This window comes from Lemur catta, chromosome 2 (assembly GCF_020740605.2).
Source record: "Lemur catta isolate mLemCat1 chromosome 2, mLemCat1.pri, whole genome shotgun sequence".
NCBI lineage: Eukaryota > Metazoa > Chordata > Mammalia > Primates > Lemuridae > Lemur > Lemur catta.
The window spans coordinates 7,977,581-8,000,236 of record NC_059129.1 but is presented as its reverse complement, the minus strand read 5'-3'; the positions used below and the strand labels follow the sequence as shown (position 1 = coordinate 8,000,236).

General features: G+C 54.4%; 1 protein-coding gene across 1 annotated transcript in view; it reads left to right on the top strand.

The window, feature by feature from the left end:
- LOC123631984 overlaps positions 1-22,431 on the top strand; it is a 56,114-nt gene extending 33,683 nt beyond the window's left edge. Inside the window, 23 exon segments of the mRNA XM_045542121.1 lie at positions 2,921-3,138; positions 4,589-4,749; positions 6,489-6,693; positions 7,293-7,335; positions 7,446-7,591; positions 7,820-7,991; positions 8,706-8,874; positions 9,237-9,421; positions 9,634-9,726; positions 9,833-10,043; positions 11,144-11,202; positions 11,387-11,484; positions 12,588-12,772; positions 14,068-14,273; positions 14,391-14,472; positions 14,475-14,530; positions 14,532-14,568; positions 15,087-15,196; positions 15,448-15,481; positions 15,484-15,566; positions 15,720-15,861; positions 22,252-22,320; positions 22,415-22,431. Coding sequence (XP_045398077.1) covers positions 2,921-3,138; positions 4,589-4,749; positions 6,489-6,693; positions 7,293-7,335; positions 7,446-7,591; positions 7,820-7,991; positions 8,706-8,874; positions 9,237-9,421; positions 9,634-9,726; positions 9,833-10,043; positions 11,144-11,202; positions 11,387-11,484; positions 12,588-12,772; positions 14,068-14,273; positions 14,391-14,472; positions 14,475-14,530; positions 14,532-14,568; positions 15,087-15,196; positions 15,448-15,481; positions 15,484-15,566; positions 15,720-15,861; positions 22,252-22,320; positions 22,415-22,431 — 2,781 coding nt within the window.
- The last annotated feature ends 225 nt before the right edge of the window (positions 22,432-22,656 follow it).

Sequence of the window (22,656 nt, the reverse complement as noted above, 5' to 3'; positions counted from 1 at the left end):
GGTGCCTCGCTCAGCCCAGCGGCCCCGGCAGAATCAGGAGCAGATGGCGGGGAGGTTTCCAAATCTGTCACTTGGAAGAGATTGTCCAGGCGAGAAGGGTTTTTAGCTCCCTAAGGGGGTGGCAAGGGGGGTGGTGAAGGACCACATTTCACTCTTAAAAATGGAGGGAAACAGAATTTTCCTGCAAACCTTGTCCTGTGTTTGGGTTTGGGGGGAGATGCCATGTATGTAATTCTTGGAGAAGGCTCTTTCAACCAAGGATGTTTGGCCCAGTATGGGGTAAAAACATGGAAGGGTTTTACTCTGCAAGGAAGTAAAGAGATGGAGAAAGACGCCCAGGTGGGAGGTTCCCCAGGGCCGGGGGCCTAGAGACCCCTGAGTTTGTTGCTTCATCGAGCAGGCAGTGTGTGCACAGGAATTGGGCCGGGGAGTAGGGGACATGGAATGTAAACAGGTGATGAAACTCGAATGGAGGGCCGGGCGCGGTGGCTCACGCCTGTGATCCTAGCACTCTGGGAGGCCGAGGCGGGAGGATGGCTTGAGCTCAGGAGCTGGAGGTTGCTGTGAGCTAGGCTGACACCACGGCACTCCAGCCCAGGTGACAGAGTGAGACCCTGTCTCAAAAAAAAAAAAAAAAAAAAAAAAATCTTGAATGGAGCCCGAGAGTGGCTCTGAATGGACTGAGCTGACGATTCCCAGAGGCAGGTGTCCTCGCGTGTTGACATCTCTGAAGTCAGAGTGCTCCCTGGCGTTGACACACGTCATCGTTCCCCTGGCAGCCTTTTCACTTTTCTGGCAGTTGGTAAAATCGTGGCACTTCCGGGAGCCGCTGGCCTCTTGGGTTGGAGGAGGTGCTGTCACGTTACCCCGATGTGACAGGAGACGCGTCTGGGGGTGTTTAACGTGTGCCGGGCTCTGCCCCGAACCCTTCCCCTGGCTCCCCCCGGGGACGCTCCGTCACGCTGCGGCGAGGGGGCCGCCGCCGGACCCTTTCGTGGACGAGGGTCTGAGACACGGGGGGAGCCGGGGCTTGGCCGGGAACCCAGGGCTTCTGGCTCGAGCCCACGCTGCCCCCTGACCTCGTCGCGGAGCAGGGTGCGGGTCCCCGAAGCTTGGATGCTGGCTCACTTCACGGGTTCAAGCGTTGTGATTTTTTAAAACGGCCCTTTGTTCACGTTGCCCCCGCGGTTGAGTGGGGACAGGTGGGGGTTCCCTTCCCAGCCTCTGTCCACTCTTGAACTGCCTACTCCAAGGGACCTGTCTACACCCGTGCCTTTCATCCTTATTTTTGTTGTCACCTTCTGTGAAGCCTTTTCAGACGTTTTTTCCCTAATCCCCTTCCCCCAGGAAGTTCTAACTCCCGGGTATACCATGTTTCTGTTTACGAGCCGTGTGCATCTCCGGGCTTATGCATTAAAAGGGCAGGAGGTTTTCGCCCACCCTCCAAGAACCAGTTTTTGTCATTGTCACCCCTGTTGAGGATACTTGCTCCACGGGACCCCTGGGGCACACAGAGGCCACCTGGGTGACGCACTCATGTAGCCTGGACGTTTTCAACCTGAGTCGCACGTGGGAATCCCTGGAGAGGTTTTAGGACCCACCTGTGTCCCAGCCCGGAGATGCTGAGTTGACTGGTCAAGGGGCAGCGGGGCAGGGGGTGTCCCCAGACATATTTTTAAAACAATTGATAGACTGTATCTTTCAAGAGCAGTGTTAGGTTTGCAGAGCAACTGAGCAGAAGGTGCAGAGAGTTCCCACGTGTCTCCCTTTGCCACACACAGTCTCGCACTGGTGCGGTGCGTTTGCTGTGACTCACGAACCCATGTTAACATGTTATCGGCAACTAAAGTGCGGGGTTGGCAGTAGGGCTCACGGTTGGTGGTGTGCATTCTGTGGGTTTGGACAACTATGATGTCACCTATCTGCCGTGGCAGCGTCACACAGAGCAGTTTCACTGCCCTAAAAATCCCCTGCGCTCTTCTTGGTCACCCCTCCCCATCCGCAACCCCTGGCACCGTGGGTCTTTTTACTGTGTCTGTAGTTTTGCCTTTTCCAGAACGTCACAGAGTTGGAACTGTACGGTATGTGGCCTTTTCAGATTGGCAGTTTTCACTTAGTGACATGCATTTAGGGTTCCTCCGTGTCCTTTCCCGGCTTCATAGCACAGTTCTTTTCAGCGCTGAGTAATGTTCCACTGTCTGGATGCGCCGCAGTTTATCGGTCCTCCATAGAGGGACCAGGCGGACTTTTAAAGGCTTTCCGTGCGGTTGTAATGCAAAGGCTGAGCTGAGAACCGTGGGGCTGAACCAGCTTTGTAGGTGGGGAAACTGAGGCCCAGGCCAGGGAGGGTCTCAGGTCCCAGGGAACTGGGGGAGCCTCGGTCCTCCCTGCTCCTGTGCCCACAGCTCCCCGCAGTAGCCCAGTTGGGCCTGGCCAGGTGTGGCCTGCTGTGGCCGCTCCTTGCGTGCTAGACACCAGCCCCTTTGAACTCCAGGAGCTCTGGGTCCTCCGGCTCCCAGGGGCACTGTCTCGGGCATCCTGCTCTGTGACTGAATTGCAAAGGGGTCCTCTGCTTCCCCGCCAGCTGCCTTCAGGCCCCAGCACGTGTTGCAGTGCCAGGCAGGCCCAGGTGGCATGTGTGACCTTCTCCGAGCCTCAGTTTCCCCATTTGTGATGGGAGCTCTCACTTTCCACATGGAGGAAGGGACAAGGTGAGACTGTTCCTGGGCCGGGGTGGGCTGTCCCACCTTTCCCTCTCTGGCTGATTTCTCTTCCACAGCACTTGCTGCCTGCTGTGCCAGGCGAGTGCTCAGAGCAGGCTCGGAGGGCTTCCTGGAGAGGGCGCTGTCCTCCCACTTGGGCTCCCACAGACCCTCCCCATCCCTGCTCTGCCTCTGAGCCCTCCCCTGCCTCCCCGCAGGTGCAGGCGGCTGCCGGGCGCCACAAGGCGCGCAGCCTCAGCGGGTCCCTGTCTGTGCACGCGTCTGGCCGGGAGCCGGTTCTGCTGGAGGTCGACACCAGCCAGGACGCCCAGAGGAGCACCCGGGGCTGGCCCATGAGTGTCCTCCTCCACCAGGCAGTCCTCAGGGCCCCCGCGGCTGTGCAGCTGCAGCTGTCTGGCAATATCACCCCAGCAAGGTAATGGTCCCCAGGTGGCCTGCGAGGGGACAGAGGGTCACTGAGGACAAAGGGCTGGTGGCCTGGGAGATGGGACATCATCACCCTGAGGTCCCCTCTTCTGTCACTCTGAGACAATGCCTACATTAGCCCCGTTGGCATCAGTCTTGCTTTGACGGCACTGAGGGCATGAAAGGGGGGTGGCATTTGGTTCTCACTTTTATCTTCTATTTATTTCCTTTTTTTTTTGGTTATGAGAGCATTCAGTGTAGACGACTTGAAGGATCATAATGACGTACAAAGAATGCAACAGAAATCCGCAGAGATCACAGGGAATGTGCACGACCCTCGTGTCATCCCCGACTGTGTGTTCACATACGCTGTGCCCACTGCTCTGCCGCTGCCGCCGGTGGGACCACGCTGCCCTTCTGTGCCTCAGTTTCTCCACCTGCTAAGGATTAACTGAGCGCGGCGTGCGAGTCCCGAGCCGGGGCCAGCAGGCGTGCTCGGTAGCTGGCGCCGTCACTGCTGCTCGTGTAGCGGGAAGCAGCCCGCCTTGCTCCCGCTGCCTGTCCACACTCGTGCCCGGCACTTCTGTCATCGGGTAGGGGCAGTTTTTAGAACAGAAGGCACTCCTGTCACCCAGGAGCTCTGTGTCAGGAGTTGGGGGCAATTATTATGATTTTTTTTTCCGGTGAGAAATGGCAGATAACAATTATTATCACTTTTTATCATAACATCACACTGCTACTCTGAATCTTCTGCTACTACTGAATGTTCTGGCACAAACTGGGTCTCCATTAAATATTTCTTTCATAATTCCAGCTTTTTTTCCAGCTTTGGCATGACTTGAAGGTGACCCACGGCTGTGGATGTGGTGCTCGATAACCTTGTCCCCAGAATTACCAGCCACAGCTGGCCGGCTGTCCATCTGTCCATCCATCTGTCCAATTGCCCCTCCTTATCCCCAATCTGAAAAGGATTTGAGGATTATGAAAATGTATTTTCTCCTAGGTCAGGAGTTGGCAGGCTTTCAGTAAAGGGCCAGCTGGTAAATATTTTCAGCTTTGTGGGCCATATGGTCTCTGTCACAAGCACTCATCTCTGCCACCGTGGCACAAAAACATCGCCGACAATTCATAAATGAATAGGATGGAGTTCCAGTAAAACTTTATTTGTAAAAACAGGTGGTGGGCTGGTTTTGGCCTACAAGCTGTAGTTTGCCAACCCTTGTTCTAGATCTTTAAAAAATACTTGAGGACTGTAGGGGAAAGGGAAAATAGGAAAAACGGAAAGGTGTTCAAAGTGGCATCAATAAATAAAATGTGTGCCATGAGATCCTCTACGTTTTCTAGAGCTGAGCTTAAGATTTGGCTCTGAGCTTCCTGGTAGCCAGTGCAAAAAGAGAAACCAATGAATGGTATTATTTTAGTGGCGCCACCCTTTATGTCCCAACCGCTTTCCCTCCTAGGACCTGGCTGTTTTCCAAGGCACTGCTGGGCCAGAACTCAGCACAGCTTCGCCTCGAGGCTTCTGAGCAGTAGAGGGGAGGCCAGGTCCTGACCCTGTGGAGCTGAGCCCAGCACACGGTGGCTGGCTGGGCCGCGGCGCCCCACCTTCTGACCCTCATGGGCAAGCTGAAACAGAAGGGGATGCTCTGAGAGGGTGAGGGCCTGGGGAACGCTGCGGGGGCAGGGGCAGTGCCAGTCTCCAGCAAGCACTTTCTGTGGAACCACAGGGGAGGTTAAATTCCGTGCAAGTCCACCGATGTTCACTTCCAGCGTCTCACGCTGGAGTACAGATGGGTTTAGAGAAAGGCGTATAGATGATACTACTTTGTGAGAAATTAATATGCATTCTGACAAAGAGAATCTTCCCCTGCTAACTAAAAACTGAGCAGGTTTCCTTATGCAGGACTTGTCAGAGCCTTTAACATGCTAATGGCCATTGTATATCTCCAAGAGGGAGAACTGGGTGCAGGGTGTCCCAAGCATATTTTTTCTAATACTTTGTTTTGACGTAATTTCAGACTTATAGAAAAGTTGCAAGAATAGTACAAAGAATCCCATAAACCCTCTGCCCAGATTCACCAGTTACTAACATTTTACATTGGCTGTATCATTTTCATGTTTATTTTCTATGTACATATATATTTATTATATATATGCAATGTATAATATTTTATTCCTGAACTCTGTTTTCCTAAGTTGCAGACACGATGATTCTTTACCCCTAAATAGTTCAGTGTTTGTTTCCTAAAAATAGGCATTCTCGTATGCCCCACAGCACAGTCATCAACATCAGAAACTTCACATGTATGCAATGCTGTTGTCTAATCTGCAGACTTTTTTTCAGATTCTACTAATTGTCCCAATAATGTCATTAATAGTAAAAGAAAATCAAGAATCATGTGTTGCTTTAGTCTCTTTTATCCTGGGACAGTTGCCCAGTGTTCCCTTCTCTTTTGTGATATTTACATCTTGAAGAGCACAGGGCAGTCGTGTTGTGGAATATCCTTCCATCTGGGTTTGCCGAATGTGTCCTCACGCCTACTTTCAAGAACCCTTGCGGACAGGATACCACGGAAGCGAGGTGACCTCCTCTTGGGAGGCACGTGGTGTCTGTCTGTCCAGTCACGGTGACGTTAGCTTTGATCACTTGATTAAGGTGCTATCTGCCAGGTTTCACTGCAAAGTGTTAATTTTTCTCTTTTGTGATTGGTAAGTAATTTGTGATGAGATACTTTGAGATCGTGTACATATTCTGTGTTCTCATCAAATTTTGAACGCCCAGTTTTAGTATCCACTGATGGTTCTTGACGGAATCTATTATTTGTTCTGATGCTGGCTGCCGAATGGTGATTTTCTATTATTTTTGAAAATGCATTGCTGCCAGTGGAAAGAGCTTTCTCTGCTTATTCCCCCCTTCTTTCCTCCCTTCCCTCTTCCCTTCCTTTCCTTAACCTCAATACGAACTTGTGGGAGATGCAGGGGACCACAGGAAGGAGCCGGTGACACTAGTGGGCTCTCAGGAGGGGATGGGGGAGGTTGGGAGCCCAGGTTCCCAGAGGTGTCAGGGGCCAGGTCTCCCCCAGCATCATGGCCTGCCCAGGCCTGTGATGGGGCAGGACCCAGGCCATAGAGACGTGGGGACAGCTGGCTCTGAAACCTCTTTCTCCTTCTGGGGCTTCCACCTGGGCCCTGGGACCCTCAGGCCTAGCCCCCTAAGTGCTCACAGCAAAGATCCTGCCCCAGAGCCTAAGGGGCTGTTCTGGCTGCTGACGGCGACAATGGTGGGATTTCTGGCACCTGCTCTTTCTGGGGGAGGGTCTCAGCCTACAGCTGGCCGTGGGCACTCTCTCGTGTGCTAAGCCCCTGGCCCACGTGCGCTCTCATTCCAGAGGCATCGGCCCTCCCAGCCAGACAAGATCCTCGTGGAGGTCACACTGGAGCACGTCCCCACGGCCTCCTGCACCAGGCGGAGTTTTCGGGGGGAGGTGCAGACGGACTACGCTCTGTGGCCTGCCCAGGGTGAGTCTGCCCCTGGAGAGGGACAGCTGGAGGACCGGGGACCCTGGTGAGGGGGCAAGGGGACGATGGCGCCCGCAGAGTGCAGGGGTGCGTGCGAGGCAGCCGGGTGCCAGCGTGGGGCTCTGCCGCTTGCTCGCTGGGTGAGTGGGCGAGGCTCGTCTCCTCGCTGAGCCCGAGTGTGTCGCCTGAGCAATGGCAGGTGCAGCAGACCCCAGGGTGCAGGACACATGTGAGAGGTAAGAGCTGGGGCGCAGGGGTGCTTGGCCCGGTGCCCGGCACGTGAACGAGAGTCGCTGTGACTGTCCTCGGTGCAGGTAAAGCGTTGGGACCCCTTTCCCCCCACCCCTCCTCCTGGGTGTGTGAGTTGCTTGCTTGGCTGGTTCTTCCATCTGTCTGTCCATCCACCCATCCCTCCTGCCTCCCGGAGGGTCACACACTGTTCTGTAAAAGGACAGATGTAAATATTTTAGGCTTTGTGGACCATGCGGTGCTGCAGCCACACAACTGTGCCGCTGCGTTGTGAAAGCGGCTGCAGCCGGCAAGGAAATGGATCCATGGGGCTGAATTCCAGTCGCACTGTGTGCGCAGGAGCCGGCGGTGAGCCAGATTTGGCCCACAAACCACAGTGTCCCACCCCTTACCCAGCCACCCGTTCATTCAGAAAACGCTGGTGCCAGGCCCACCCCAGGTGCGGGGACCTGGACAGTGAAGGAGACAGGCAGGTGGTGCCTCCGGGGTCGCACGTTAACAAACAAGGGCCCCAGTCAGCGCTCAGCCGGGTGGATGCTGTGTGGGAAGGAAGCAGGGAGAGGGTGCGGGGCAGTGCAGGCGCCTCCCCGCTGGGTGCGAGCCCAGCAGCAGGAACAGCCGGTGCAAAGGCCCTGCGGCGGGACCGTGCTCAGGGAGTTTGAGGAACAGGGGGTGGCCCTTACGGAGCGAGCAAGGTGAGGCTAAGGGGGCAGCGCAGTCCCCAGGCCCTGCCAAGGACACTGTTTTGTCTTCTAAGTGCAGGGGGGAGGCAGGGGCCACCATCTGGGCTGCATTTCTTGGAAGCCAGTCTGCTGCCGTGCGGAGGAGGGGCCGGGGGCCTGCAGCTGCCGAATCAGGCTGGTGTGAGGGGTGGCGAGGAGGGGCCGCCCCTGCCCCTCCCTGACCGCTGACCCCCGCTGACCCCCGGACCCTTTCGTCCAGGCTGTCTGGCTGTCCGGGGGCCACACCCTGGGCCGGGGTGGGCTCCTCCTCCACTCCCGCTGCCGGCTGGGCCTCGCCCCGGCCCCAGACCGCGGCCTGACCCTCCGAAACCACAGCAGGCCCCGTTCGCCTGACTCCTCCGGGGAGCTGGAGGTGGGTGCCTAGGACGGGGCTGACCGCCCCAGGGGATGCCGCCCCGAATTCCCTCTGGGTCCTCCCTGGCCTGCAGGTGCCCACCGCCTGGGCAGCCCCGCCATCTCCTGGCCACCCTCAGAACTGCAGGCCGGCGCCGCTCTCTGGGTGGGGGCAGCACGCGGACCCCCTGGGCCTGGCCCCATCGCCTACCGCCATCCAGCCCTTCCCCTAAGCGACAGGCGGCAGCTGGACTGCCTAGTATGACCCCAGCCCAGCCTCTTCCTAGCTGACACTGCTCCACCTCTTGCCGTGTGCTTCCTTACCTGTACAGTGGATAATAACGTCGCACCCGTCCTGCCTCCCACGGGACAGTATTGCAAGGGCCGTGTGTGTTGGTGTGTGCAGGTCACTCAGCCCGGTGCCTGATATAAAATAGCCACTGCATAAGCACTTGCTGTTACTGCTGGTGGCCCCGTCTGCTCTGTCCCCCTCTGGGCAGCCCAGGGAAGCAGGGAGGGAAGAGTTGGTCCCAACGCCCCCTCTGCCCCTGCCGGGCCACGTGAGCTCCACAAGCAGCCTCTGTGTCCTCATCTACACCAGGGGATCGGGTGTTTCTCAGGGTGGCCTGGGCTCCCAACTGGGTATTTTCACAAGCACTTTCTGCCATGGGTGGGGACTCCGAGCCCTGTGGGGGGTGTGGGGCCCCACTCAGGCCTCTGCCCCCGCCCCCAGCTCCACGGTCCCCAAGCTCAGCGCGTTGGCCTGCGGGGCCGCGTCTCTACCTCAGCTTCTCAAAGCCTGGTCCGGCTGGAGGGGAACGTGGACAACATGGATAACAAAGCGCAGCTGTCTCTCTCCCGGGTCCCAAGCTGTCTCCAGGACTCTGTGGCCCACGAGGAAGGTGAGTGGTGGCCGGGTCCCAGCTCAGCTAGCTGGGGCAGGGCCCAACTTGGCCCAAGAAAGGACAGAAGTCAAAGTAAACCCCGCTGGGGCCTCATGCCATCCGCAGCTGACTGTGCCTTGTCAGGTGAGGCTGGGTCAGGTCTGGCTGGCCTGGCCTGGCCAGAGGAGGGTGGGGGGGCTTTAGGTGGCTCAGGAGGTTGATTTAGGTGGCACAGTTCAAGGCCCCCAAATGCTAGGGCCTTGAGGCTTTGCCTGGGGCAATGGGGAGCTACAGAAGGTGGTGGAGTAGAGGAGGAGTGGGCAACTGGGAGGCAGATTGAGAAGTTGTGGGTGTGACAGCAGGTTCCTTCCTGGCCCCAGGGATCAGAGAAGAGAGTGTGAGGCTGAGGGCATGTGCCCAGAGGCAGACAGCCGAGGTGGAGGTCCTGTTCCAGGACCACCGGCAGTTTGTCCAGCCCCTGGGACGCCTGACCCTGCAGGCTGCCAACCCGAGCCTCTTTCTGGCCGCACACGGCTGCCAGGTGACCCTGCTGGGCCGTGTGGAGGTGAGAGGGCTGGGGACAGGGGAGAGGGGGTATGTTCCCTCCCTGGCAGAGACTACAATGCCGGAACCCCGAGCCCTTTGGCTCCAGCAGTACCCAAACTGACAGCCCCAGGGGGTGGCCCACACGCTCTCAGGCCCCTGCCACTGGCACCGAGAACCTTCTAACCACTTCATTCCTGAGGGAGCCCCCAGCCGGTTCCTCTGTCCCCACAGTCCAGGATTGCAGCAATTGGGTCCCAGGTACAAGCCCAGCTGGAGGAGAAGATTCTAGGTGTGGACGCCTATGTGAGACGGTTCCGGCACTGGGTGGGTATAGACCACGTTGGGGAATGCGAGGGGGGTGGAGGGCTCTGCATGGAGGCCCCGCCCCCCTGGACTTCCGCACTGATCCTGCCTCAGTTTCCCTGCCCAGGTGCAGCCGGCAGGCACCCTGGACGGCGTGGCGGGCCTCCTCCTGCAGCTGTCCCAGGCGGGACGGGGGACCGTGCAGGCGAGCAGCCACGTGGCGGCCACCCTGTGGGGCCGGAGCCTGGCCTGGCAGGTGCTGACCCACCACCTGCCCCTCTACCTGGCGCGGTTGCAGGGGGGGCTGGAGCAGCTGCGGAACGAGCTGGACCGTGAGTGTGGGGGAGAGGGCAGGACCCCGTTCCCCACACCTCCCCCTGGCCCCCCAGCCCCTGCCCTTTCCTGGGCCCGGGGCCCTGTCTCAGCCAGAAGGGCTGCCTCGGTTCCTGGGGGCCTGGAGCCCACCTTGGTCTAGACTCTGCCCTGTTTCTTACAGACCCACAGCCTTTGTTTCCCTTCGGTCTGCCGTCTCCATTCTCATAGGTCTCGAAGCTCGTGGCCCTCGGGCCTGGTCCCTAAGTATCTTTAGTTCTCCGCCTGGTTTCTCTCGAGTCCACAGCCTTGTTTCTGCGAGACCCACCGCCCTGGGACCCCGGGGCCTGGTGCTGGTTCCGTGCTGAGCACGGTGTGGCGTGGGGTTGTCGAAGGCCGTGTCCCGTGTGGTAAACAGCTGCTGCTCCGCGTGGCCTCCTGGCGGGGCTGGCACCTGGCCCAGGGCCAAGGAGGGCACCCCTTGTGCTGGACTGGTTATGTGTTGTCTCCCTTCATCCCCCTGCTTAGGTCCCTGCTGTGCCAGAGTCCCCAGGGCCACCCCAGGGCAGTGATGGGCTCGGTGGCCTCCCAGGACTCTGTGCACGGTCGGCTCGGGGCTGGGCTGTGGTGCAGAGAAAGGCCCCGGAGCCCCGGGTGTCAGCGTCCTCTCCCGGTGAAGTCGCACATGGGACACTTGATTCCCCCCAGCACTGAGTCGTGACAACACGTGGCAAATGTCCACTGGGGAGCCCACGAGAGACCCAGCACCCAGGGTTGTGACGGGGGCTGCCGCCTGGCACGTAGCCGAATTCCCGACTCCCCCAGTGAAAGCGGGCGTCCCCGCACAGCCATGGCGCGTGCACACGGTGAGGTGCCGGGAGCCCCTCTGCCCCGTCCCGGGGCCGGTGAGAAGCCTGCTGGAACCCGGGTTCCCGGCAGCAGCCGAGGACCGCCCTTGGGAGCCGGCCCGCCGCTCGCTCTCGGCTGCGTCTCTGGTGTCCGACGCCCTAATTCTGTCCCCTGTCCCGCCGTCCTAGTCCTGGCAGCAGGCCCATTTCCCCGAGGCCGGGGCTGGCTGGGTTTCCTGCCCGGAGGCCTCACGCTGAGTGGCGGCTGCCTGTTGCAGGGACCCTGGCCACGCTGAAGGACGCCTACTTGGAGGTGACGCTGTGGCCCCTGGACGAGGTGTGGCAGGAGCGGGCGCGGAGGCCCTGCAGGGGCTGCAGGCCTGGGTGCCCGGGAGGCCCGTCGGGGCGGCCCTGGGGGCCATGAAGGACATCCTGAAGCGGGGGGGGTGCGGGGAGGGGTGGGACGCAGCCGGCCGGTGAGGACGGAGACCTGACGGCTCTCGCTGCCCCTCCCTCTGCAGGCTGCCCACGCCGTGCTGTCTCGGGCCGAAGCCACGTTGTCGCGGGCACTGCGGAGGCGCTGCAAACCCCTGCTGGACCTGTACAGCCTCTCGGCCAGGTAACTCGGGACTGATGTTTTCCCTGCTCCTGCCCCGGGCCGGGTGTGGTGCTGCACCTTCTCCCACCCCCGCTGCCACGCAGGCCCTTTCCACCTGCATTTTACAGAGGAGGAAACTGAGGCTCATTGTCTATGCAGGCCCCGTTGCAGGAGCTGCAGAGCGAGCACTGCCCCAAGGAAGCTCATGTTTTACTGGGGTGGGTGGGGGATGGGACACTGTGAGTCAGCCACACCGGGGTCAGCAAACCTTCCAGCAAGGGGTCAGATCGTAAACGTTTTAGGTTTGGCAGGGCATAGAGCTCTGGCTCCAACTAGGGCCACCCTGGATGCTCCCTGTGCCTCAGTTTCCCCATCTGTAAAATAGGTCACAGGTAAAAGGCACCATATAAAAATCCCGTGGGGTGGCAGGTATGGCTCTTGCCATCAGCAAGTAAGCCGAGCGAGGGAAGAGCCACACCCCAGGTGGGGTTTGATGTGGGTGGAGAAAGATTTCCCAGGCAGGGGTAGCTTGAAAACAGAAGGGGCTACCTGGCGAGTGTGTGGGATCCGGTCCCCACTGGGTGGAGGTGCTGTAAGAGATATTCCAGCAGCAGCGAGGGCTCCTAGGCTGCCTCTTGCCCCAATCTGCACATTCTGGGCTTCCTGGAAGGTAGATGAGCCCCCTGTGCCTCCCCCAGCACCAGAGAGTGAAGCCTTCCTCTTCCCACTCCACCTCTGATGGGAGCTGGGGGTCTCCCTGCTCATTCGGGCCCCACAGGTCAGCTTGAGCTCCTATTGCTGCATGCTCGGCTCCGTGGCGGATGCTGGCCTCGCCCCGACCTTGGTACCTTACACAGTCTCCACCCCATGCTGACCCGAGCCCCTGGGGGTGGGGCACATGAGCTCGGCCACTGTGGCCTCAGAACAGGGCCGTGTTTCTATGCCCAGTGTCTGTCCTCACGCTATTTCCCCAAACACAGTCCCCCACTGCGGAGGGGCTCCAGTGCTCCCTGCATCACTGCGATGCTCAAAGTGGTTTTGCTTTGGACCCGAGAATCGCCACTCTGCTGCTAAGGGGACGAGGCTCACACAGGCACAGCAACCTGTCCTCTGTGTCCCTCCAGGAACTGCTCCGTGGTGGTGACGTTGCCGTTGCTGCCTGCGGGGGACGAGCCCCTGGGCCTGGCTCAGGTGACCAGCTACCTGGTGGAGGAGAAGCTGCTGCGGCCGCTCTGAGAGCTGTCCCGGGCCCACCTGCCGGCCGCGTACTACCGGCTCAGACGCCACCTGCTGGACAGCCCCTTGGAGTGTGAGTCCTGCCCTGGGGGGCACAGATGGGTCCCTGGTTGCACAGGAAACCAGCATGCAGGGCCCTGAGATTACTGGACTTCCTAAGGTGCTTGGGACTAGAGTTGGGCCTCCAGGTCCTGCTTTTTGTCCAGAATATTGTAAGATCTGAGCCTAGGCCCCAGCCGAGGGGCAGGGCGATCGGCTGGGGGCTCCAGGCCAGCTCCCTCCCGCTGGGCCCTGTGAGAGCAGACCTCCGGTTACAGCCAGCCGGCCACTAATTGAGTCCAGACTCACCAGCCAGGGCCTGTAGCACAGGGCAGTGCTGGGACCAGATGTGGCTCTGGGGCATTTGTGTCCCACCCTTGCTTGTTGTGTGACCAGGCGAGCCTGCTAACCTCCCTGGGCCTCAGTTTCCTCCATTGTGAAATGCAAGTAGCAACAGGGCTTGCTCCTCTGGGTGACAAGCATGTGCTGTCTGAGCCCAAGCCCTTGATGCAGGGGAGATCTTGAGTCTACGCAGGAGGAGTGGGTGATCAGAGCAGGCCCCATGCCGAGGCTTGGGGCAGGGAGGTGCTGCCTTGGAGTCCCTTTGTGTCCAGGCAGCACATTGATGTTGTAGAAAACAGCCTGCTCCTCAAGATGTGTGTGGCCTTGGGCCTGTCTCTGACCCTGGGGCCCTGCCCTGCCCTGGCCACACACACCCCCAAGCCACAGCACGGGCCTGCTCGGGCCATCTTTCACCCACCTTGAAGAGGGCAGGGCTAGGTCCGTGGGGCACCTACCTGGTATTTGATGGAGTCTTTGGCCATATACTTTGTAAAAAGACTTCAAGTTTCTTTCTCCTCCTCAATGGCTTTGTAGAGATACAATTCACACATTTCAAGTGCACAATTGCATGGTGGTGATGGTAGCTCACCTCTATGTATATACTACAAGCCACCAATATTAGGACATTTTTCATCACCCCCAAAAGAAACCCTGCAGCCCCAACCTTCCTGTGCCCCCCAAAGCCTGGCAACCGCCCATCTACCTTCTGTCTCTGGGTTCGCCTGCGCTGGACACTTCATATGAACAGAATCCTAGGTGACCGTTTGTGGCAGCTGTTTCACTTGCCGTTTTCAAGATGTGCCCAGGAGGGAGCAGCTTCAGTGCTTCGTCCCTTTGACTGCTGAGTTGCCTGTAGCCCCTTCGCTTGGGGAGCCCCTGGAGTTCGAGTCATCTGGAAGCCGGGCTGGGCTCCCTGGGGCCCGGGCTGCCCCACAGGCATTGGGGCAGTGAGTCCCACTGACCCGGCCTTTGGGCCCTTCTTCCCAGACCACGCGGTGGTGGCTGGAGCCGAGCACGTGGTGACCTTCGACGGCCAGGTGTGGGGCCTCGGTGCCCAGTGCGGCAGCCTCCTGCTGGCCAAGGACTTCACTCACAACACGTTCTCGCTGACGCTGAGCCGGGTGGGCTCAGGGCTCGGGGCCCGGACTGTGGAGCTGGACGGTGTGACCCTCATCCTCTACCCCAGCCTGAAGGTGAGCATGTCCCCTTGAGACCTGTGTCCACCCGACCAGTCGCCCAAGGAGCTGGCACTCTCAAGCCTGTGGCCCAGCCAGGGGGTCAGACCCGCTCAGCCCCCGTCTGGCCCCCAGACCTACAGGCTGTACAACTCCTCCCTGCCTGCGGACAGCTGCCCGGACCTCAGTCTGCCTCCTGCCAAGACTAGGAAGGCGGCCCCAGGATCGAGCTGGCCAGTAACGACGGGGTCTCCGTCTCCTGTGACATGCGGGCCCGGCCTCTGCAGCCTGACCCTGGGCCTCTGGCACCACGGTGGGTCTGGGCCCCAGGAGGGCGTCTCTGGGACAGACTGAGGTCAGCTTCCAGGGCAGGAGGCCCAGGGGCTCCTTGGGGACCTCACACCTGATACAGGCAAGAGAACAGCCTGGATGCCTCAGAACCCCCAAGGCCCTCTCTCCCTACTCCGGGTCAGTCCCTGCTCCAGGGGTGGTGGCACCTGTGAAGGCAGAGTGGCCACTGGCTTGGTTTCTAGCACTATGACGTGTATATTCTGCCGGGGCAGCTCGTCCTCATGGCTACCGCCCTGGTTTCTAAGGGACCTGCCAGGCCCAGTGAATTCCCTGTTCCCGTGGCTCCCAGCCACGGAGCCTTCTGCCCCCTCCTCCCTGGGGGGGAGATCACCGTCTCCTTAGCCAAGGACAGGAGGACAGGGTGGGATGCTGCAGTCCCTCTGTGTGCCTTGTGCTCACACGGGGCCCGGGGCCCCTTGGCCGCAGGCTGGGACAGTGGGGGAGGACCAGGGCCCTCACGGGGTGCCCCCTGCCCCACAGGTGCATCCACCGGGCTCCTGGGCACCAATGACAACGAAGCAGGCAATGAGCTCATGCTGCCGGATGGCTCTGTGGCCGGCAGCCTGGAGGAGCTCAGCCGGGCCTGGCAGGTGAGCTAGGGTCCCCGCCCTTTCTCCCTCCCCCTGCATCTCAGTGGCCTCTGTGGCTGGGGGTGGAGCTCTGGAAACCGGGCCGTGTGGACCGGAGCAGCACCCAGGGTGGGCTCCTCTTGTCCCCCAGTCGTGGGAGAAGTGGGTGGCCCGCTGGCCTTGCAGAGAACTCTCCTTAGGGCCAGGATGGGGGTTTGGGTCCTGCTGAGGCTGACGCACGGGGAGCCTGAGTCCCATGTCTGCCCCATTAGCTCGGTGGTGACTGCAAGGCCACGGAGAAGACTCGGCACAGCACGTATGCCCAGAACAGAGCCCCGCCTGCTTGGCCTTCCAGGACCCCCGCTCCACCCTGGGAAACTGCTTCTGGGTGGTGAGTGTGAGGCTGGGCCTGGACCCCTGCAGAGGCCACTCAGCAGAGGGACCACGGGGCAGAAGGCCTTTGCTCTGTTCTAGCCTACGCCCTTCCCTGAGCCCTTCCCACGAGTGCAGGGGCAGTGACTGGGGGGGGGGGTCCTGATTTCAGGTGGACCCGAAGCCCTTCCTCAGCCTGTGCGTCCAGGACAGCTGTGGCCCCCGGGCGCTCCGGCCTGCCTGCAACCTGGCGACTGCCTGCACCCACCTGTGCGCCCGGGCCTCCGTGCCCCTGGACCCGCCTCCACAGTGCGGTGAGCAGCCCCGTTTGCTTGGCCTCTGCCTTCCATCTCAGAGGCAAAACCAGTCCTTTCTCTTAGCCCTTGTAGGGAGGACAAATAATTGTCATACAGGGAGCTAAGAGTCAAAACGAAGTCATATGCAAAGGAGAGGCCCAAAGACCACCATCCACCCCTCATTCCCTGCCAAGTGTCTAGACTCCCCTGTAACGTCACCTCCTGGAGACTTGTAACCACAGGCCTGCCATTAGGGGTCTGAAGGTCTGGCCCGGGGCTTTCCAGTCAGTGCTGCGAACCATTCCCACGCGGAAGCCCAGCCGGGAAGGCGTGGACTTCAGATGCTCGAGTTAGCAGCTGCCTAAGATGAGACATAAAAGAACAAATTAAGAACGAAAAAATAGAGTCAGGAAGTGTGGTGTGTCCCAAAGGCAATGAGTAAATCCATCCTAAGACCCATCAGAATGGAATTTTGCAGAAAAACAACAAAATGTCCTAAAAGCTACCAAAGATGAAAAAGAGATGATCTTTCAAGGAAGAACAGGGAGGCAACTGATCTCCCACCAGCAGCGAGACAGCGGACTGAATCTTTAAAGCCTTAAGAGAAAGTAAGAGTCAGGTTCGATTTTACACCGAGTTCAACGATTATTAAAGATGAAATACATTCTCAGTACTCATCTGACTAGAAATGCCTTTACCCCCAGTGGGCACTTACCTAAGGAACGTGTGTTCATCTACGTACTGTGGGGGCTGCCTTCCTGCTGCAAGAGACTGTGGGGGCCGGGGAAGCCACAGATACTTACATCCCGGTCCCATCCGGTCATCTACAGAAAAGGTTGGCTGACCCCTGGTGTAAACCAAGGAAAGCACAATGAAGAAATCATGGTAAGAGAAATTAAATAGGAAAGAAATGAAATAGGATCAAGAGAAAAAAGGGAGAAGACACACAAAAGAGGCCCATAGACCACCATGCACCCCCGGCCATGCTAAGTGTCTAGCGTCCCCTATAAAGGGACCTCCTGGAAATTTGTAACCACAGACCTGCCATTAGGGGAGTTGAACATCCATCACCTACAATGTCTGGAACCCCCTGAGGCAGACACCTTCAGTCGAAAGCTAAACTGACTTAAAGCACCAGATCCAACTGAGATGTCAGAAAGACACTCTTGAGAATGTTAAAACTAAAGAATTCCATAGCTATATAAATAAACTAAATCTGTAGTTAAAAGCATACTTGTACTTGCTGAAGAATTATGCACAAAAGAAAAAATAAATGGGACTTCATCAAAATTTACATTTTTTGTTCTGTGAATGACCCTGTTAAGGGGATGGAAAGACAAGCTACAAATTGGGAGGAAATAATTTGCAAACCATATACCTGACTGAGGACTCATATCTGGGATATATAGAAAATGGGCAAAATACATGGAGACATTTCATCCAACAGGACATACAGATGGCAAATAAGCACATGTCTAGCCTTAGGGAACTGAGGTAACACTACACAGCTATTAAAGCACCTAAAATAAAGGCTGAAAGCTTCACCGAGAATAAGGTGAAACTGTCTTGCAGGGATACCTCCCACTGCTCGCACATATCCCAAGCTGTGAGACATACAGAGAAACTAAATGGAAGTGGATTAAACTCCCCGAAAGACATGAAGAACAGGATCCAGCTGTATGCTCTCTACAGGAGACTTACTTCAGACCTAAGGACACACTTAGGTTGAAAGTAAAAGATAGAAATAGATATTCCGTGCAGAGAGTAACCAAAAAAAGAGCAGGGATAGCTATACTAATATCAAACAGAATAGACTTAAGGTAAAAAGATGTTACAACAGTTACATATGCACCACTAGCCAGGTGTAGTGGGACCCGCCTATAGTCCCAGATACTCAGGAGGCTGAAGTGGGGAGACTGCCCTAGCCCAGGAGTTTGAGGCTGCACCACTGCACTCTAGCCTGGGAGATAGAGACCCCATCTCTAAAAAAGAATAAAATTTAAAAGAAAACCTATACACCAAACATCAGAGCTCCTGAATATAGGAAACACTGATAAGACAGAAAGGAAAAACAGATGGCTCTACCATAATGGTAGGAGACTTCAATACCTCACTTTCAATAAAGAATAAAATACCCAGACAAAAGATCCAGAAGGAAAGGGAAGACTTGAACAATACTATAGACCAACTGGACCTAACAGACATACGCAGAACACTCCAACCAACAGCATTCTTCAAAAGTGCACATGGAATATTCTCTAGGAAAGAACATATGTTAGGCCTCAAAGCAAGATTTAATATATTTTAAATGATTGAAATCATAACAGCAGAAGGAAAACTGGAAATGTGTGGGAACCACACATTCCAAAACAACCAGTGGGTCATAAAAGAAAATACAAGTAATAGAGAATGTCTTGATGCCAATGAAAACAAAACACAACACACCAAAACTACAGCAAAAGCAGCGCTATGAGGGAAATTTATAGATGCAAATGCTTATATTTAAAAAGAAGAAAGATTTCAAACCAACAACCTAAGTTTATATCTTAAGCTATTAGAAAAAGAACTAAATCCACAGCTACCAGAAGAAACAGGAAATACAAAAGCAAAAGAGAAAAATCAGCAGAACCAAGATTTGGTTCTTTGAAAAGATCAACAAAATTGACAAACATTTTTTGGCTAGAATGACTAATAAAAGAAAGATGTCTCAAAAAACTAAAATCAGAAGTGAAAGAAGAAACAATACAACTGATTTTACAGAAATAAAGAGAATGGTAAGAGAATAGTATAAACAATTGTATACCAACAGATTTGATAACCTAGATGAAATAGATAAGTGCATTACGAAGAAATAGAAAATCTGAACAGAACTATAACCACCAAGGAGATTGAATCTGTGATCAAAAACCTGACAAAGAAAAGCCCAGGACCACCAGTGACTTCTACCAAACATTTAAAGAATCCATACCCATCCTCCTCAAACTCTTCCAAAAAATTGAAGAAGAAAGAATACCTCCAAACTTACTCTATGAGGCCAGCATTACCCTGATACCAAAGCCAGATGACAACACTGTAAGAAATCTACAGACCAGTATCCCTAATACAGATGTAGAAAAGTTCTCAGCAAAATACTAGTGGACAATAAAAGAATAACAAGATTATATACCATGATCCAGTGGGATTTATTCCTGGAATGCAAAGGTGGTTCAACATACAAAAATCAATATATATGACACATCAACAGAACGAAGGAAAAAAAACACATGACCATTTCAATTGATGCAGGAAAAGCATTTTCCACTCAACACCCCTTTGGGATTAAAAAGAAACTAGGAATAGAAAGAAACTACCTCAACAGGCCGGCCGCGGTGGCTCACGCCTGTAATCCTAGCACTCTGGGAGGCTGAGGCGGGAGGATCACTTGAGGTCAGGAGTTCGAGACCAGCCTGAGCAAGAGCTAGACCCTGTCTCTACTAAAACTAGAAAGAAATGATTTGGACAGCTAAAAATATATATAGAAAAAAAATTAGCCGGGCATGGTGGCACATGCCTGTAGTCCCAGCTACTCGGGAGGCTGAGGCAGGAGGATTGCTTGAGCCTAGGAGTTTGAGGTTGCTGTGAGCTAGGCTGACGCCACGGCACTCTAGCCAGGGCAAAAGAGCGAGACTCTGTCTCAGAAACAAAAAAAAAAAAAAGAAAAAAAAGAAACTACCTCAACAAAATACTCATAGCTAATATTATACTCATGATGAAAGACAAAGTTTTTCCTCTGAGATCAGCAATAAGACAAGGATGCCTGCTTTTACCACTTCTGTTTAACATAATACTGGAAGTCCTAGCCAGAGAAATTAAGCAAAAAACAAACAAACAAACAAAAACCAAAAAAAACAACAAATACAAATTAGAAAAGTTAAATTATCTTTGTTTACAGATGACATAGTCTTATATGTAGAAAATCCTAAAGATTGACAAAGTGGCAGGATACAAAATCAAAACACAAAAATCAGTGGCTTTTCTATACATTAACAATGAACAATCCAAAAAGGAAAATGAGACAATTCCATTTCCAATAGCATCAAAAAGAATACATAGGAATGAACTTTTAGCCAGGAGGTTGCAACTTGTACACTGAAAACTACAAATTGTTGCTGAAAATATTTAAAGACACAAATAAATGTAAAGGCCTCTCATGTCAATGATATAAGTCTTCTAATCCATAGAGATGTCAATACTACTTAAAGTGATCTGTGGGTTTAATGTCATCCCATCAAAATCCCAATGGCCTTTTTTTTTTTTTTTTGCAATCATAGAAAAATCCATCCTAAAATGTATATGGAATCTCAAGGGGGACCCTACATGGCCAAAACAATCTTGAAAAAGAAGGACAAAGTTGGAAGTCTCACACTTAACCAGTTTCAAAACTTATTGCAAAACTACAGTAATCAAAACAGTGTGGTGCTGGAATAAAGATATAGACCAATAGAATAGGGAGTCCAGAAATAATCCCTTGCATACATGGTCACATGATTTCAAGAGGGGTGCCAAGACTATGCAGTGGGGACAGTCTTTTGAATAAATGGTGCTGGAAGAACTAGGTATCCACATGCAAAAGAGTGAAGTTGGACTGTTACCTTATACCATATACAAAAGTTAACTCAAAATGGATCAAAGACCTAAATGTAAGAGCTGAAACTATAAAACTCTTGGAAGAAAACACAGAGAAAGCTTCATGACACTGGACTTGACAATGATATCTTGGATGTGACACCAAAGGCACAAGCAACAAAAGGAAAAATAGACAAATGGGACTGCACCGAAGGACACTTGTTAACAGTGCAAATGCAACCTATGGAATGGGAGAAAATATTTGCAAATCATGTATCTGAAAAGGAGTTATTAATACTGTCCAGACTATATAAAGAACTCCCACAAGGCAGCAACAACCCGATTTAAAACTGTGCAAAGGACCTGAATAGACATTTCTCCAAAAAAGATATGCAAATGGCCAATAAGCACATGAAAAGATGCCCAACGTCCGCTAATCGCTAGGGAAATGCAAATCAAAACCACATTGAGACACATCATCTCAGACCCATTAGGATGGCTACAGTTGAAACAGAAAACCAGCGCTAGGGAGGATGTGGAGAAATCAGAACCGTGTGCGCTGTTGACGGGAATGTAGGATGGTGCAGCGGTTATGAAAAACAGCATGGCGGCTCATCAAAAACATAGAATTATCATATGATCTAGCGATTCTATTTCTGGGTATATACCCCCCAAAATTAAAAGCAGGGTCTCACACACATATGTATACACTGATATTCACAGCAACATTATTCACAGCAGCCGAAAGGCGGAAGGGGGCCCAGGTGCCCACTGACATTTGAATAGATCAACAAAATGTGGTCTATTCATACTCTCAAGGATTATTCAGCCCTAAAAAAGGAGGCATTTGTGACTCATGCTACCACACGGATGGACCTTGAGGACATTATGCTAAGTGAAATAAGCCCGTCACAAAAGGCAAATACCATATGAGCCCCCTTACCGGAGGTACCTAGAGCAGCCAAGTTCGCAGAGACAGGGGGTAGAACAGCGGTTGCCGGGAGCTGGGAGCAGCGGCACCGGGTTGTTCAGTGGGTGTGGAGTTTTGGTTTGGCAGGATGTGGAGTGGGCCAGAGGGCCGGGGACGGGTTGCACAACAGCATGCAAGCGCTCGACACTACTGACTGAGCCGCGAGCTTAAAAATGGTTAAGAGGGTAAATTTCATGTTTATATGTATTTTACGATTTAAAATTTTTTAAATTAAAAAATGTATATATCCTGAGCACCCACTCCATGCTAGGTGATACAACCGTAAACACTGTGCTATGAACACTGTAGTTGTTAAAAAAAAAAAAAAAGTTGCTCTGAAAGACACAAATTCTAAGTGCAGGGACCAGCACACAGACAGTGGTAGACAAACCCCAGGGACTCAGACTGCAGCAGGGAACTAGAAGTTATTAAAATGAATAGTTCCTACATTGAGTAAATCAGTTAATTTACTAATTGCTAAAATTGCTAATTAGTTCATTACTGAAAATTACATATCTGAAGAAGAACCAAACCATGATCAAAATAGATGCCAGAAAAGGCATTTACTAAAAATCTCCAATATCCGTATTTTAAACAATTCTCTTAGTGATAGGGATAGAAAGGAACTTCCTTAACCTGGTAGCTTTGGGTATTTGCTGTATACCCTGGACTTCACACTTGACAGTGAAACATTAGAAGCCCCTTTAAAGTGAGGACTGAGACACGGAAGCCCCGTGTCACCGCTTCCATTGCCGTACTCACGATCCCATCCACACAGAGACTGGAAAGGAAGCAGATTTTCAAGCTCGCCTGCTAATGGTGGCTGTCTACAGAGGGCGCGGGGGGCCCACCGGGCTCTGTGACCCCTAAGCTGGAGGGGTCCATGCCTCAGCATCCAGGGGGTGAGGCTGGCTCTTTCTGAAAGGGGAGAGAAACAGGGGGGCCCCTCTCCTCCGGACCCCCTAGCACATCCTCACACCTCTCTTCTCTTTACAGTTCGAGATTTTGCCTGAGCCAGCTCCAGGCTGCCAAAGACCTCAAATTCCTTCACCTCCGACCACAATTCCGGCTCCTTGGCAAGGTCAAGATTCTTGGCTGGGACAGAACAAGCAGCAGGAAACTCAGGGGAAACTGCCCTTGCTCCACACACAGCAAGGAGGGGCTGTTTGCCATTGCTTTCAAAATGTTTCCGGGGACGTGAGACTCTGGGTGATCCTCTACCTTCCTGCACACCTCCG